Here is an 18,902-nt window from a genome sequence, read left to right as displayed (position 1 = left end):
GACTTTCCCGAGAGATACAGAGAAATCAAAGTGACTCCATCTTTGGGAAGAGATGCTGAAGAAGCTCAGTATCAATGGCCAACAGAAGGCCTCGGGGGGGGGGGGGGGGGGCCTGACTGGAATGGACCATAATGAACCAGGCGGAAGTTCAAGAAACTAACACAAATCCAAGAGAGCCAAATACAAATTTTGAGAACATCTCCAGAACGGATTTGATGCATTAAATACCGATGATCGAACACTCGACGAGCTGTGTGGGATGATATAATACATGAAGAAAGAGGTCACTAAGCAGAGCTGAAGGAAATGATGAAAGTTTATATCAAAAAACACACTGAAGCTTGCTCTTCATCATAGAGTAGCTAAGGCAGATGAAAGAAATGATGAAGTCAAGGAGCTGAACAGAGAATGTCAAAAGGGCATCTCGGGAAGACAAAGTAAAGCATTGAAATGAAATGTGTAAAGACTTTCGAGTTAGAAAGCCACAAAGGAAGGACCTGGTCACCATGTCTTAAACTGAAAGAACTAAATTAAAAAAAAAATGCAAGCCTCAGGTTGCAACATCGAAAGGTGCTATAGACATACTATTGACTGGTGCAGGCAGCATCAAAAGAAGATGGCAAGAATACAGAGTCGGTGTAGCAAGAAGAACTTCAGCCTTTCAAGATAGATATTGAACCATCTCAAGAGGTAGCATATGAGCAAGGGCCAAAAGTGCGAAAGGAAGCTACACGGAGGGCACTGTTTTAGCAAAATCAAACAAGCCTGGACGTTCCACAGACCGCAAATAAGAACAAACAGATTTGTCTTCAAAGAAACACGGCAGGAAAACACCTTCGAAGTGAAGAAGGTGAGAAAAGTCCCATGCTCCTTGGTCAAGAGCCTTGAGATGGATGACACATTGGCTGTAAGGAGGGGCTCCACCATCACAATTGTGAGGATGGGCAGGCCCAGGGCAGCGCTTCCTTCTGGGGAACAAAGGGTCGCTCTGAGCAGAACCCACTTGATGACAATAAGAACAACTAAGGTGCAAATGTGAGGATACTTCACACATCATCTGCCGTTGGCAGGAAACTGAGCCCAGGGCCTTCAAGTGCCTGACAGAAAGGTTGGGAGACTGAAAAAGAAGCAAAACATTGGTTAAGTGAAACATTAAGTGTTAGTAAAAACAACCGATGGAAGGATACTTAATGATTTTTCACAAGATCCTCACTATTTAAATACTAGTCTTAGGTGACAGTAGCCGGACACTAGTTATAAACGGAGAGGCTTCAGGCTCCAGCTTGGAGCTGCTGAATCAGCATCTGGAATGATCTTAATTCCAGAGAGATGAAAATGTGAGAAATGTCATTTTATTCTTGGACAGTGTGAGTATTATAGATTATTGTAGCACGGAAATTGTAGGTGAAGAGTCTCCTGAGGATTGACACTAGGAACCAGAAAGTCTAAGAGCCTCAGAGAAATGGCTGTGGTCTGAGCAGACTGGGAAATACTCTATTTTGGTACTGAAATAACTTGCACCAGGACCATCTGCTGCACTTGTACAAATGGCTTCCCGCTGGTGATGTAGTCTGGAGACTTGGTGGCGTGTTTATGAGTTGGGCCGCATTTAGCAAGGTCGGCAGTTCAAATTCACCAGGTGCTCCTCATGGAAAGATGGGGCTTTCTACTCTCCTTAACAGCTACAGCCTCTGAAACCCACAGGGGCAGTTCTTCCCTGCCGGATTGGGTCATGACGAGTTGCAAACACTTAATGGCAATGATTAAAAAAAAAATTTTTTTTGCGCCCCGACATACTTTGATTCACTACCTCTGGATGGTTCATCATCCCTGGTGATACTGAGCGTGCTTAGGAAGGGTTTATTAGGAGTCCGGGTGGTGCAGTGGATTACACATTGGATCACAAATTGCTAACGGCAAGGTCAGAGCTTCAAATCCACCACCCTCCGGAGAAAGATGAGGCTATCTGCTCCCAGGAAGACGTAAAGTTCTGGAAACTCACAGGAGAAATTCTCCTTTGTCCTGTAGGGTCACTCTGAGTTGGAGTCGCCTTGGTGGCACTGCGCTAGGGTTGGTTTTTAGGAATTAGGTCTAATTCGTTAGCTCTTTGGGTGAACCTAAATGTTTGAAAATAAAACATCAACAATGGCATAGAATTTCAGATGTAATCGCTGATCAGGGATGGTGGGAGTGGAGGTTGCAAATAATGAGTGCAGGAGTGGGGGGCAGTAGAACCGATTGTGATGGTGTGTGGACCACTCTTTTGAAAAGTGACTTAACTATGGAAGTATATGATGTGACTTTTAAATCAACATAACTACTAAAAATGAAACAAATAAGTCTTTGGGCAGATGTCGTAAGCCTCGTACACCAGCTCTCTGAGGAACCACTACCGCGCTGTCCCTAAAGTTAGTGACGCAGTTCAAGACAAGAGCCTAGTGGTACTGTGGGTTAGGTGCTGGCCGACTAACCTGAAGGCTGTCAATGCAGGCTCACTAGTGGCCCCGTGGGAGAAAGACGAGGCTGGCAGCTACAGTCAAGATGTACGGTAACAAACACCCTACAAAATAGTTCTATTCTGTCCCACAGGGTCCCGAGGAATGGTGGTTGGTTTTTGAGTGTAAGAAATAGGCGCCCCAGTGGCACAGTGGTTAACGGGCTCCACTGCCAACCAAAAGGTCCGTGGGTTGCACCACTGGCCACCCAGGAGAGAGAAATGTGGCAGCCTCCTCTGCAAAACTGTAACCTTGGAAACTCTTCAAGGAGTCCTGGTGGCACAGTGGTTACGTGTTGGGAGGCTAATTGCAAGCTCAGCAGTTCAAAACCACCAGCTGCTTTGTGGGAGACTGATGAGCTTTCTGTTCCTGTAGAAAGTTACAGTCTCAGGACCTCCGAGGGCCACTTCTATTTTGTCCTGTCGGGTTGCTGTGCGTTTGCATCGACTCCAGGACAGTGTTGTGCTTTGTTTTTTAATTTTGGTTTTAATGGAAGAGTACAGGAGTGCTCTCCCTGATTCCTAAGCTCTGCATGCAGTAGGAGAAGGTGATGGTGAGGAAGATGTGTTACCAGCAGGGGCTGTTTCAGTCATTTTCAGAGTGAAGGCAAAGTTATGCAGCGTTCAAGCAGTGGTTCTCAACCCGTGGGTCACGACCCCTTTGGGGGTTGAACGAGCCTTTTACGGGGGTCGCCAGATTCACAACGGTAGCAAAATTACAGTGATGAAGTAGCAACAAAAATGGTTTTATGGTTGGGGGTCACCACACGAGGTTGCGGCATTAGGAAGGTTGGGGAGCGCTGCAGTAAAGGGTGAGTGGGAGTTGTCTGCAAGTCATAACCTGCATGCCTCTCTGCAGGGTCCTGGCAGCTCTCATCTGGAAAGCAGACCAGGAGAGCGGACCCATTAAAGCAGGATAATGTTACTGGTTATATGACACTCTGCTGACCTCTCAAACCGGAACCATTACACGCTCACGTTTGTTGCTGTTGTGCATTACTGAGTGCTATGTGCCCCGCTCGTCTTCCCTCCATCCTGGCCGGACGCCCAGGAAGAGAGGCTTGGGGACAGACAAGAACCAGCCCTGCTGTGGACATTAGTTTGTATGAAAAACTGGTTTACTTTTTATGTGTTGTTCAAATAAACGGTTTGCTTTGATAGCTTGTTTTAAGTTCAAAGTATATAACGAATGGGGCCAGGGGATAGGAGATAAGCTTATCTATAACCACAGTATTTAAAATATTTGTCAGTGTGTAATAACTTCATTTCTCTTGCTAATTGTGAGGCAGGTATGACTGTATTTTCATTTACTGATAATGACAAATGGACTTTAAGTGCTTTCTCAAAAGTTCTACAGTGCTAGACACTCAAAGCTATGATCTTCAAAGATGGGATGATGTTAATCTCATGATAGGATGGGAGGGGGCCTCACCATCTCTAGGCTCAGCATCTTAAGAACTAGATTTAAAGTCTCAGTTTTCCTACTACTTACTGGCAGCCATTTCTCTGATCTGTGAAAAAAACAAGGGAAGGGATGAGAAGGTAAAATAATACTTCAGTTATTAAAACTGTGCATTTAATATTTATGAGGAATATACTAAAAATAATTATTTTGCAACAGTGAGATAACTTCAATTAAGTCAGTACATAATTGCCCATAGCATACAAGACTTTCTTATAACAATATTCTGAATATAAAAATAATAACTTTGACATTAAAATTTATTTAAAAGATTTCAAAATTTCAAATGTCAAAAAATTTAAAGTGTCAAGCACTTTGGATTAAGATGACTTGTGCAATGCGAGGAATACTGCCCAATTAATATTTGGGGTATATTCTGTCTCAAAGAACTTCCAAGTTTCTGAAGCAATTTGTCAATTGCATCAATCTGTGGCCCAAAGGGGAAATTCCTGACATAAATACTAAAAATATTTTATGTCATTCAGACAAATTTCAGCTGTGTATGAAGCCATCCTGAAGCCACCACCACATGAAGGGCCGTGCCCTAGGTATGTTAGGGCCCGACCGCAGTGTCTCAGATCTCCCCAGAGCTGCTTGACAACTGTACCACAAGTAGATGGCTTCAACAAGCAAAGATGTGTCTTCTCGCAGTTTAGGAGGCTGGACTTCCAATTTCAAGGAGCCTGCTTCTGCTCTCTGCTGGCTTTGGTGGAAGGGCCTTATTTCCTATGATCATCTGCTCCTCAGGGGTCTTCACGTAGCCTGGCATCTCTTGTCCTCATTTCTGCTTGTTTAATCTCTTTTATATCTCTAAAGTGATTGACTCAAGATTCACTTACATTAATCATGCTTCATTAACATCAGAGAACCCATTTCTCCATGGGATGATAACCACAAACATTGAGGTTAGGATATACAACACATGCTTTTGAGGGGGGGGGGGGAATTCCATCTTTAACATCCAAGATTTATGGTCATTCTAAATGAGAAATAGTTTTTCTGTTTGTCTTATTCTAATATGTGAGCTGAAGGATCTTCAGAAAGTTCATGGAAAATGTGTATTATGAAAAAAACTACTCATTGATTTCAATAATTTTTAACCAAATGAACACATAATAATGTCATTTCTGAACAGGATCTAGCTTGAGGTACAAAGGCTAAGGCATCACTTTGAAAAGAGTCCTGTCGGAGCAACATGAAGACTGCTAAAATTAAAACAAAAACATCAAGGATTCAGTGAGGACTGGGTGGAAAAAATGATGAAATCACTGATGCTTTTCTATGGGGACAGTGCCCCAAAGACATCAACAGTTGGCCAACGGAGAATCTGTTTTAAAAGAAGGGACAAGATGATGTTGAAGAGGATGCCTGCAGTGATACGTCATCCACGTCAATCAATGAGGAAACACTCTTGAAGAAGACTGATAATGAGTAGCAGAAACAATAGCCAACACCGTAGACATCTCTGTTGACACAATTATGACTGAGAAATTAAAGTTGAGCAGACTTTCTGCTGGAAGGAGGCCCAACCTCTTGGGCCGGGATCAGCTGCAGAGCAGAGCATAGCTCTCCATGGAAGTTCCGAACAAGTGGGAGCAAGATTCTGCAGCAGTTCTTGGAAGAACTGTAAGAGGCGATAAGACACGACTTTACCAGGATCATCCCGACGACAAAGCATAACCAAAGCAATGGCTACCAAGGGGTGGAAGTAGTCTAGCGAAAGCAAACGTGGAACTGGTCAAGGGCAAAGGTCACGGTTTTTATGGACCGTCAAGCCAGTTTGTTTGCTGACTTTCAGGAGAGCCAGAGAGGCAACATCTGCTTCTTCTGAGCGTGTTCTGAGAGAGCCAGCACAGCTGTAGTAGAAAAACATTAAGGAAAATTTGACCAAAGAATTCTTCTCCATTCAGACAATGCTCCTGCTCGTTTCTCTCATCAAACATGGGAAAATGTGCAAGACTTCCTATGGGAAACTGCTAGGTATCCACCAAATTGGCCCAATTTGGCTTCTTCTGATTTCTTTTCCCGTTGTTGTTGGTGTTAGGTTCTGCTGAATCGGTTCTCCTGCAGACCCTTATAGCGAGTGGTGCCCAGCAGAAGGAGACCCGGCCCCATCCTGCGCCAGCCTCACAAGTGTTTGGGGATTTTGTTTCCTAGTCTTAAAAAAATTCTAAAAGTAGATCCATTTTACTTCAGTCAATAATGTAAAAAGACTTCATTGACATATGACAAAATTCCCAGGATCCTTAGTTTTTCAGGTTTAGACTGAATGCCTGAGATCATTGCTTACAATGATCCTGATGGGGCTTAATTTGAGAAATAAAGCTTATGTTTTAATTCCATTTAAAATTAGATTTACTGTCATATAATTCATAAATCATACAATTTAATAGCTCAATCATATTAAGAGTTGTGCACTCATCACCACAATCCATTTCAGAACATTTTCTTCTTTCTCACCTCACTGTTGTTAACTCCCCATTTCCCCCCACCTCCCCGTGGCATGCCCCTAGGTGATTATTAATCCAGCTACTGACTATAGATTTACCTACCCTGGGTTTCATATGCAGAAAGTAATACAAAACAAAAACAAGAAGCAACAACAACAAAACAAAATAGAGGAAAACTTTAATAGAAAAGAAAGTAGAAAATATTAGAAAAGTGAAACAGCTTTAAAATGGGTAAACGATTCGGTGTTCTATTATAACCTAACTACATCTGCCATAATCAACTTTACAATCTTCTTTCGAAGACTACTCATATTCACCATATTTGTGCTCAGATTTCAAAGCTGCTATGAAACGTGTTATGGATAGAGTTCGTAAAACCATTTACTCCATATGAGAAATACTTTGAATCCCCAGCAGGATGTGGAAATGTTGAAAACAATGAGATAATGGTCATGTGTTCTCTACCAAACAAATTGGGTAAGCCAGAGAAAAATTTTCACATATTGATGGCACTGTCAGTGGCAATATTTCTCTGAAACAAAAGATGTGTTAGCCAAATCGCCAATTATAAGACACCAAAAAGAGCAAACACGTCTCCTCAACAATATCATACCGCATACTAACATGCTAATTTTGAAGTTCATCGAAAGGAACTGCTTATCTGGGTCAAGCTAGCTAAGCCCTGTGCCATCACATCGACGCTAGGTCATGGAGACCTTGTAGGGGAGAGTAGAACTATCCCAGAAGGTTTCCAAGGATGTAAATCTTTATAGAAAGAAAAGTTCCATCAGTAAATCAGTAGTAGTGATTCTTGTAACATGTATGAATATGGATGTTATTTTAATGCTATTGAGAGCATTATGTAAATTGGCTGTAAAAGTACAAAAAATTGGAAGGTTTTGTTGATATTGATAAACTTAGAGTTGTTGCTTTTTGATTTATGCAATACCCTGTTAAAGTCAATGCTATTAATACTGAGTTGATGCAAGAATTAATGAGTTCATTTAATTTAAACAGATGTAGTTTTGGAATTGATAATGCTTTCACTTCAAGTTCAAGTCAATTATTTGTCAATGTGGATGTGAATATTCAGGTAAATGATTCTTTAGTACTTGACTCAGCTTTTGGAACATTTTCAAGTTTCGAGTATGCAAATTTCCTTTTTCATTGGTAAACTTTAGAAATCTAAGTACACATCAGATATTTCTGATGAATACCTGGCATCTAAACTGAGATGTGCCATAAATAGAAAATTCTGATTTTGAAGACTTACTATAAAAAATAACCTTAATAATTTTTATATTTTATGTATATATATACCGATTGAAATGATAATATTTTGGATATCTATTGGGTTAAATAAAATATATCATGAATGTTAATTTTTCCCCCTTTTCACATGGTAACTAGAAAATTTTAATTTATTTGTGGCTTACATTATATTTCTATGGGGTGGTTTTTAAGATTTTAATGATATATTAACATACAAAAATAAACTCATTTTGTAACAGATATTAGGGAAACGCAGACATTTAATCATTAACCTTTAATGGTAAATACTGCACATTGTGAAAATGTAGTGTAGCACGGTAAGCAAATATCTGCAATGAAATTAATATGTATAACGACACATTTCAAGGTTGCAGAAAAACAAGTGAGTAGATGTGATTCATGTGAAAATTAAGATGCATCTGGCATGAAACTATGCTGTAAACTAGAGAAAATTTTATGTACAGTAAGTGTCAGGGATTCAAATGAAAATGGCTGTCTTCTTGAATTCACATACAAGGTATAAACTATTTTGCAAAGAGAGAAGAGAAATTTCATTCCAAATACATATACTGGTTACGGTATTACATTTATCTCTAATGATTCCTATTTTGTTATGATGCAAATATTTAAAAAACAAGTACAGGGCTCATCTGTTTAGAAAGTTGCTCTGTAGTTTGAAGAAGCAGTGGCTTTATATCTACAAATCAAGTATCAGATAGTCAATAATCAATAACGTCTCAGTTAGTATTTGTCTTAAAGCAAATAATTAACATACAAGCAACATTTAGAAATAAAATAAACTGGAACTCAATATATGCATTGTTTTTGGAATTTCCCCCCTAAATCGTTTAAAAAATAATTAATGTTTTTCTAGAACTAAAAATTGTGCCTTGAGGGTTTGAACCCAAATTACTTAAAAAATATATTATAGATATGTGTGTATGTGAGCAGGCATGTGTGTGTGTGTGTGTGTGTGTAATATGCTCTAGAATAATGGTTTGCTTTTTTAACAAGCGCAATTCTTTTTCAAACTACAAAATGCAGATTCTTAGTTAAATTTAATAATGCTTCCAAGAAAGGGAACAGAGGCTTTTTCTATGAATGCAGGTGTTAAGAGTAGTAATTTCTATTCTCCAAGTGGGTAAAAGACAACAGCTGAGCCTTAGCCCAAAAAAGAATGTCCTTGAACACTAGAAATGAGTCCAAATTGAATTCTGCTCAAGGAGATTAGAAGGGGCTGATGTTAAGGACTTGATAATTGGACTAGCTACTGAAAAATGTTTCAGGTAAACTAAAGAGAACAGAGAAAAATGAGCCTGACTAGAGAATTCTACTCAGAGTTAAAAAGATCTCATGAGAGGAAGACCTCTTCCGGCAGTGTAGGGTGACCTAAAGTCTAGGGATAATGTTCAGGGCGTACCCAGGAAAGCCGTCTCCTTATTTATTGAATCGTCCGCAATGCAAGACAGCTGCAGAATATAGTTCTCTTCGCCTTGGGGCCAGAAGCCACGACCAGTTACTTATCTCCAGGGGGTTCATGGGAGGCAAATTGAGATCAAGGTCTTCATTGGCACTCCAGCTCAAACCGGAGGGGGAGGGGTGGCTGGCAAGATAAACACTCGAAGCCGCCTGGACATCTTCTGGGACAGAAGGTGCTAATCTCATTGATAGTGGACCAAAACAGGGGCGGGGGAGGTTCCTTCAACATCTGTTCTATGTCTAGCAACTTTATGGCTTTTTGAGTGATTAGTATTTGTGGTTTGGCTTGTGTTGTTTGCTTACCCAGATCTATGTTATGACATATACCAGAATCTCGTTCCACCTACTCCTTCCATCACAACAACAACAACAACAACACACACACACACACACACAGAAAGGAAGCTGGCGTTTGAAATGGGGAGCTGGAGGAAGGGTGGTTGTCCTTCTCTTTGAAATACCAGAGAATGAGAGAAGCTGGTAGCCTTGTGCTTGACCTCATGTTCTCACGGGGCATGGAACGGTCAAGGCACTAATGTCATAGACCAGCCACAGAAAACACCTGGGAAGAGTTGACCTTGGACTAAGAAATGGCCCCGGGAGTTGAAGTAATAGAATATGTAGGTAACCCTTCACTAATACACCACAGCAGAACCAAAGTGCATTCTAGCGGGCTGAAGGTACTTAACAGGCTTAATGGATTATCAAGTGAGAATGAGGGAAACGAAAGGAACTGAGTCTACGTTTCACTGACAGTGGGTGCTCCCATGAGTCTTTGCGGAAGGTAGCAATAATAAATCCCATGGAACGATGCCCATGCCTCCCATTGGGGGGGATTTAGTTGTTAATTCTCTAACCCAGAAGTCCTGGGAGTCAAGCGGAGCAAGGTCAGAGACAACAGCGCCGTCGGAGTGTGGCTGCGATCTGGCTTTTCGACATAGAGATATGAAAGTGAGTGCTGTTGAACTTCACTGACAACACGTCACTGTCATGCCGCCAGAGGAGCAGAGTGTACGCTAGTGGGCTAAGGTGCTTAAGGCATTACTGAATTATCAAGTGAGAATGCGTGAGGTTTACACGTGCAACAGAAAGTTAGTTTCCTAATCTATATGTGTGAGCCTCCATTATAAGCACATGGGTATTATTAGTTGAAAATAAAAACATAAACCTTTACCTGGCACTGTCTTTGGTACATTTTCAGTTCTTGTAAAAGCTTATGATTTTCATCTTGTAGTTTATTTCGGCTTAGTGCGATTTCGCTCACAGCTGATTTTAATTTCTCAATAATGAACTCATCTCCTTCACTGGTTTCGCAACCGGGATCTGGCTCACCCACCAGCCGAGGACCGTCAGAGCCGGTGTCTTCTGCACACTGTTTTTTACCATTGAGCTGAGTTTGGTAACTTTGTGCCTGTTTCTGAGAAATATGAACACTGTCGATTAATGAAAAAATATGACAGAGAATCTTACAGGAAGTTTAAGAATAACAGACAAGGATTAGGAGAATACCTTTAAACTTGTTATAGATTACACAGTTTGGTCCTTTGTAATTCAGGTTTAGGACAGAACGTCTTTTTATAATTCAGAGCAAAGATGCAGAGTCTGAGCAGGGGGCTAGGAGGTGGGAAGTCTTATTAAGCAAGAAGGAAAATCTAGAAGCTATAAAGTATGGTAGAAAATGATGGCTCCAGTAAGAAATAGTTGAAAATGTCTCCATGACAAAAATACCTGAATAAAATAAAAACAATCAGATTGTTGGAAAAACTTTCCAGCATATATAACAATGGGTACTAATTTTTGATGTAGAAAATATTTATGAATCAGTAAAAGACAAATAACACAAATACAAGTGGGTAAAATTTATGATCAGGCAATTCACAGAAGAGGACATGAGAAAGGTTAATTAGCATATGAAGAGACGCTTGGAGTTACAAGTGGCCAGGACAATATAAAGCAAATCAGGTTGATATTCCCTATGTCCAATAAATTGGTAAAAAGCATTGGACTGAATACATTCTATCCTGGTCAGAGTATGGGTATTCATAAATTATAAACTACTGTAACTTTGGGGGGGGACATAATAATCTATTCAAAAATACAACAAAAAACAACCCCCTTGGAGACTGTAAAGTTTAATAGGAGTAGACAGACTCATCTTTCTCTGTGGAGCAGCTGAGGGGTTTGAACCACTGATCTTGTGATTACCAGGTCAATTTGAAGGTACAGACCTTTGGTGAGGAAACTAATTTGGGACTTTTGCCTAACAATGAGTACTCTCTCATTCTCCCTGCCATCAAGTCGATGCCAGCTCTTAATGACTCCATAGGACAAGGTACTACAGTCCCTGTGGATTTCGGAGATTATAACTGTGTGAGCAGAAAGCCCCCGGTTTCTCCCTGGGAGCGGCTGATAGTTTTGAACTTCTGATCTTGCAGATCGCTGTTCAGTGAGTAACACCAGGCTGCACAACATGTACTGGTATTTAAAAATGTGTACACAAAGATATGACAATATTGTAGCAGCAAACAATAGAACAACTTTAATTTTCATCAGCAGGGAATTGATTAATGGGAAGAAATGATGGTATAGGCCTACACTGTGAAAACATATGCAGAGTCTTATGCAGTGTCTTGAAAGGATGTCCATGGTTTAAAGTAAGTGAAAAAGCAAAATTTAAAAAGAATAATATGTAACTAACACACACACATTTTTTGTACAAATAAAAGAAAAAGTATGAAAACACCAAATTGTTCAGTGTTTACATTAAATGAGTTAGAATGGAAAGTAATTAATTGTACATTAGTTTGTTGGATTCATATTATATATAACATACATATGAATAACAAAAATAATTTAAGTACATTAAATGGATGAAAAGCTCAATTGGTTTCTTAATGGCTTTAATGAAACTTCCTCACTCCTTAGCCAAACCTTTAAAGTTTATTTCTGTCTGGATCCAACTTTTCCAGGTGTGCTGCCTACCGCCCTGTCTCCCTTTCCTGAAGAACTCCCAGCTGACGGGCCAACCCTTCGTTCCAAGGAGTGCTTCTTGCTTCAGCGACTTTCTTCCTGGTAGGTCTAACGTCTGGGATACATTCATTTCTCCATGTTGCAAAAATGTATTTCTTCAAGGTACAAGTCAAGTATCACCCCTGTTGGAGGCCCATTCCTGATATAGTATCTCATCCCTAATTTTTCTCTTAGTCCTCTAAACTCCAAGAGGATTGGGAATTTTCCCCAAGGACTTGTTATTAATATTCTGTAACCATGTGCATGTATGGGGTCCCTGGAGGTACAAACAGCTAACGTGCTGGTAGCCCAGAGTCTGGTGGTTCGAATCCATCCATATGTCTCAGAAGAAAGGCTTGCTGATCTACTTCCAAACAATTAGTTCATTTAAAATCCAGTGGAGTCGAGTTCTACACAAAGGGTTCCCAGGAAGCTGAACCAACTCGGAGGCAACTGGTTTCGTTTGATTATATACATACTTGTCTAGGCTGGGAGGTTCTGAGTTTAAGCACTTTTAGATTCTCCAAATTTGGATTTTATAGGCACACATAAAAGGATGTACTTGGTGACACAGTACCTCCCTCTGAGACATGCGGACTATAGTGGATTCACTGTTACGATGGCCTCGTACAGTGTGACTTTCCTCAGTTTTGAGCCCACTCTGGTTAAGCTATTTTCCCTCGGTTGGCATTTCTCTCTGTAAGCAGAGTACATGCTGAATGACAAAGATGCTAACATTTAACTTTTAATTTCTTCTTATTTAGAGAATATTGGTAGAGAATGTACCTGAAATTGATTACACTTCTCAGATAATAATTTCTGCTGAGCATCTAAAGAAACCAGATGAGTCTGATACAGTATCTCTTGCTTGTCCCATTCTCTTGACTTCGCTCTAAATTCCTTTGAAAAGGGGAATGAACAGCCATTGAAGCAAATGATTCACTTGAAGCACAGTGAACACAGCTACCCCACCTTGTGCAGCCTCATTCTGAGAGACAAAGCATCTATTCTATCAGAGAAACAAACAGAACAAGTATCAAGTCACTCATCTTGGATTATTACTAGATATAGTCATCCCTCAGTGTCTGTGGGTGGGTGGGGGTTGGTGAGGACCGCCAGAGATATCAAAACCCAACAGATGTTCAAATGCTTTCTATAAAATGGCATTGTAGTGTTTGCATATAAGCTATGCACACCCTGCTGTGTACCTTTAATTATCTCTAGATTATTTGTAATGCCACATGAAACCTACTACAATGCAAATGACATGTAAATCACATTTCTTACTCCCTCTTAGCCTCGGAGGGATGGCTTTGGCCACTTAATTGTTTCCTCTCACCCAGTGTTTTTGATCTGTGTTTGAGTGTGTTCACAGATTGGGAATCACAGACACAAAGGACCAACTGCATGCCATTTATGTTACTAAAATATAGAATTTGGACTTAAACATCTTCCTTGTTAAAAATGTAAAATGACTCTCTGGCAGAAAATGTTGGCTATTAATAGGAACCACCATCAAACAAGTCTGCATCAACCGCTTCTTCCTTTCTATTTTCTGGGGGCTGATACCAGTTTCCCCCTTCATATGCAGCCATTGAGCCTGCCCCCTGGCCTTTTAGGGAATGGCGTTGGCTTGTTTCATGAGCTTGCCCTGGTGGCGCAGTGGGTAACGCCCTGGGCTGCCCATGGAAAGGCCAGTGGTGGGAAAGCAGCAGCTGCTCCGTGGGAGAAAGACAGGACCTTGTACTCCCATACAGTTATCGTCTCCGAATCCCACCGGGGCACTTCTGCCTTGTACTATGAGGTCGGTTATGAGCTAGAATTGACTTGATGGCAGGGAGTGGGATCCAAGATAAAACCAAGGTCAACGTAGTGTTGGGAACCACAAAACTACCGCAGCCCTCCTTTCGACAGTACCCAGTGGACCAGCACTCCGCTGGGAAGAAAGCGATGGCACTGGCCACTGTAGCTTATCCTCTGTACAGGCTGTGAGCAACTTACTACTGTATACTTTTGTGCTGCTCACTGTACCTGGAAAAGAGGGGACGCCATCTATATTACATGAACGCACATAAAAGTCTGATATTAATGTTTACCACAATCTAGCTATTTTCATGACAGTTTGCAATGAAAATGGCACAGTTAAAAGAAAAGTCATAGGAACGAAGCCCATGGCAATATATTCACTGCACATAGACATGTGGCAGGAATGAATTGTTATATCCAGTCATTGACTTAGTAATATTTATTGAGCACCATTGTCTACTAGGTGCCAGAGCTTAGTGTCCATCGGGGATTGGGATCTAGAACTAGGAGAGAACAGAATTTTGAAATATTTCATCATGAAAAGAAGCCATTTTTGAAAGAAACATTAATGTAGAAGAAATGTACATGTAAACAAATTTTACTCTATGAAAGTGAAAACATGGTATCAGATAAGACGCTAGCAGAGGATTTTGTGATTATTTCAGTCATCTTGAGAACAAAAAATTCAAGACAATTGATTTGGCCAAAGGGATTTATATTACTTTGAAGATGGCTGAAATGACTGGATCAAAAACATAGTGATTTAGAGAATTAAAACTACATCTTCCTTAAACTGGGAAGACTATGGTATTGTATTTTTTTTTTTCACAGAAATGATTTTAAAGGACATTTTGGAAATTTGTAGCCTTGCTTTACTGATAGTTTTGGGTCGTGTGGATTTATAATATGAAAAATTTCAGTATCTGTACACATTCAAGGAAGTCCAGTAAACACAGCTATTTTTCAAATTTACACACTAACCAATAAAGCTAGGTATGAAGATGCTGAAAAAAAAATCTATCAATAGCTTCAGTCTGAAATACACTCTGTAATGAAGAGATGCATTGATACACCCTGTTGGCAATTGGAATTGATACCTGTTGGCAAAAGTTGGAAATGGAAAGAACAGTAGTTGAAAAATATGGCTTTGGTGATAGAAACGAAGGTGGCGATGGTAGGGCAGAATTCTGCAAGACTAGTGACTTCTCCATTGCAAATGCTTTTTTTTTCTCTCCCCCAACAACATAAAAGGCCTTCACTAGGTGGACTACATAGGAATCAAATTGACTACAACTCTGAGAACAGACCATGAAGATGCTCAGTCGTCAGCCCAAACCAGGCCAGGGGTCAAATGTGGAACAGACCAACAATGGTTTATATACAAGCTCAAGTTCAAATTCAAGAAAAGGAAACCAAGTCCAGAAGAGCCCAAATAAAATATTGAGTAGACCCCACCTGAATTCAGAGACTCGAGAAAAGATTTTACTAATTGAATACTAATGACTGAAGGAAGATGTGATAAGTTATGAGATACCATTGAGAATATCATATATAAAGCAAAAAAACCATTAAAAAGGCAGGAAAGAGAGAAAACATAAAAGTGGATGTCAGAAAAAACTCTGAAACTTGCTCTTGAATGCAGAACAGATGAAGTGAATGGAAGAAATGAAGTGAAAGAGTTGCACAGAAGATTTCAAAGGGTAACTTGAGAAGACAAAGTATTAGAATGAGATGCGCAAAGACCTGGTATTACAAAGCAAAAAGGGAAGAACGTACTCAGTATACCTCAAACAGAAAGAAATGAAGAGACAAAAAACTCTTGAACTGCAATAAAGGTACTTATGTGAAAAATATTGTATTGAATGATACAGAAAGCATCAAATGACAACAGAAGGAATACACAGAGTCACTGTAATGAAAATAACTGGTCAGTATTCAACCGTTTGAAGAGGCAGCGTATGATCAAAAACTGATGGTATTCAATGAAGATGTCCAATCTGCACTGAAGGCTGAATGAAAAACAAGACTCCAGGAACGGATGGAATGCCAACTGAAATGTTTCAACAAGCTGATGCAACACTGGAAACACTCACAGATTTATGCCCAGAAATTTGTCAGACTGCCAACTTGCCAACTGACTGGAAGAGATCCATATTTATGGTCATTCCAAAGACACCTGCCTCAATACAGTCTCAGAATTATCAAGCAATATCATAAATATCATATTCAAGTAACACCAAATGGAAAAACGCTATGGCCAGCAGAACTTTTGTAGTACTAATTTTCCCGGCTAATCAAGCATCAAGCAACACACTCTGAGCTAGTGCTCTCAGTGGCGTCACCTGGGAAGGTTTTCTCTGGTCACAGTGAAGTTTTTCATAAAAGCAGTTTTCACTTAAACCTTGCTTTTTGTGATGGCCAATTTAAGAGAACAGCGTGCAGCTGTGAAATTTTGTTTCCTGCTTGAGAAAATTGCAGCAGAAACTGTTGTGATGTGGTTGAACACAGCTTACAAGGACAGTGCTATGGGGAAAAAAACTCAAGTGTACGAGTAATTTTCTTGTTTCAAAAAAGGTGAAATGTCTAGTGAGGGTGGGGAAAAAAGGGTGAAATGTCGTCTTGTTTCAAAAAAGGCAAAAACATCTGTCAACTTCCCGAATGGGGTATTTGGAGCTCATTCCACCAGGTCAGACTGTTAAACAAGCTGTCTATTTAGAGATTCTAAAAAGATAGTGTAACAATGAGAGGGGCTGGCATACCACATCTACACAGAAGCAAACCAAGAAGGAAAAAGACAAAGGGATTGTCTAGACCTCATAGCAGTACACCACACCGGTGAGGATGACATTCCTGCACAGAGCTGCTAAGGCATAGAGAGGATTGTAGGGCCAACAACAGCTTACTGGAACATAGTGTGACAGAGGACAAAACTGCGACACAAAACGGGAAGTTAGTCCAGTCTGAACACCTTCCCTGACCCCACAGTGGGGCGAACCAAGAAGGGAACATAACAGATCAGCAATGGGGGTAAAACAAAGCCTCTAAAGAGCCCCCCAAATACTTTAGCCTAGGAGGGGCAGCTCTTGGAATTCCACCAGGGCCAGTGGGGGAGATAGTCATTAAGGTCAGCGAACAGACCTAGAATGTTTTTTCTCTTTTTCATTAAAAAAAAAAAATCCAAACATTTTATTGGAGCCGATATAACTCCTACCATCTCTTTGTTCTTCAATGTTTTGTTTTCTTTTTGTTTGGTCTATGTTATTGTTTGTTTGCCTACTTACATAAGGTAGGCATAGGAATCAAACTCGAGGAGAATGCAACGAACCGACAGTTGTGGAGGGACTTGTGGGTAAAAGGAGGCATGGGAAGGGGGTGATGAGTAAATACCATAGACAGAACAACTAAGGAATTAAAGTCAACAACAAGGAGGATGATGGAGCAACAGCAATCTAGCGGAGAGGAAGTACTAAGAGGTGGAAGTAGGGCGAGCATGATGGTGGGGCAGGAGGAAGGTAAAAGGAAGCAGGAATGATCTAGGAAGCAAAGCTATGGATAGAGGTATAAGCATAGGTGTTCACATATGTAAATACATTAATTCATACAAATAGAGGTATTGGCCTATGTACATATATTTATGTGGCAATATACTGAGGTAGTGGACAGACTTCAGGCCTCTGCTCATACCCTCCTCTTTCAATGGAAGAACACATTATTCTAACAAACTGGCCTTCTGTGATGCTCACCCTTCTGGCACAATTGCTGAAGACAAAATGGGTGCATAAGCAAATGTGATGAAGAAAGCGGATGGTGCCCAGCTCTTAAAAGATATAGCATCTGGGGTCTTAAAGACTTGAAGTTAAACAAGTGGCCATCTAGCAGTAGAGTAATAAGCCCACATGGAAGAAGCACACCAGTCTGTGTGAATATGAGGTTTCGTTGGGACCAGGTAACAGGCATCAGAAGACCCATAAGAAAGGATGGAAAAGGAAGGAAGGAAGGAAGGAAGGAAGGAAGGAAGGAAGGAAGGAAGGAAGGAAGGAAGGAAAGAAGGAAGGAAGGACAAACAAGTCAGAGGGCCCCTAGAAGCAAGGATGGCTAGACTTTGTCTCATGTATTTTGGACATCTTGCCAGGAGAGACGAGTCCCTGGTCAGCAGGTGAAAACTACCAGACACTCCACAAGGGAAAGACGGGACTCTCTGTTCCCATAAACACTTACGTTCTTGGAAACTCACAGGGGCAGTCCTAACCCTGTCCTCTAGGGTCGCTGTACGTTGCCATCAACTTGATGGCAATGAGGTGTTTTATTTGTTTGTTTTAGTTTGAGACCATAGATACTCAACTGGAAGTTCCAGGAAATGTCAGATGTGTCTCACACTTTTCCCTACCCAGACAGCTTCTTACAACACCTAAGATAATCATATCGGATCACAAAATTGATAATAATTAGGTAATACTGCAAATCATAGCCTAGACAAGTTCACATATTTTTGGAAGACACAATTCAATTTATATCAACCCTTATCATGTCATTCCACTCAAATGCTTTGATTCTCCTTAAATCCTAAAACCCAATGCTTCTCTTCCCTAGCCTGTGAGTTTAATTTATTCTAGTTCATGGAAAGATAATGGTCTGTAGCTCTCAACCACCTGCATAACCACTACGTCACCAGGGCTCCTTATGGTCCCATAGGCACTGTATGTGCTGATGAGGAGATGATGCTGGACTTCTGACACAGCGTGCATCGGCTCTAGCCTGCCAGGAAATCAGTGCTAGGCTCTGTGGGTTATCTCAATTGCCTGATGGGCAGCAATGACTTGTTTATGAATGTGATGAAATTGAGCTACATGAATTGGCCCCAAGTCTAGAGGACTTCCTGAAAGTTGGCTTTGGGTGGATAGTCCAAAAAGTATACGTGCCATGCTCTCAC

At 40.6% G+C, this 18,902-nt stretch overlaps 1 protein-coding gene across 1 annotated transcript in view; it reads right to left on the bottom strand.

The window, feature by feature from the left end:
• The window catches only part of DEUP1 (deuterosome assembly protein 1), a 90,434-nt gene that overhangs the window by 47,933 nt on the left and 23,599 nt on the right, over positions 1-18,902 (bottom strand). Inside the window, exons 5-6 of the mRNA XM_075547803.1 lie at positions 12,953-13,066; positions 10,332-10,574 (exon numbers count right to left, since the gene is read on the bottom strand). Coding sequence (XP_075403918.1) covers positions 10,332-10,574; positions 12,953-13,066 — 357 coding nt within the window. The remainder of the gene's footprint in view (positions 1-10,331; positions 10,575-12,952; positions 13,067-18,902) is intronic.

This window comes from Tenrec ecaudatus, chromosome 4, assembly GCF_050624435.1.
Source record: "Tenrec ecaudatus isolate mTenEca1 chromosome 4, mTenEca1.hap1, whole genome shotgun sequence".
NCBI lineage: Eukaryota > Metazoa > Chordata > Mammalia > Afrosoricida > Tenrecidae > Tenrec > Tenrec ecaudatus.
Note: the sequence above shows the minus strand (reverse complement) of the source record. Positions and strands in the feature narration are given on the sequence as shown.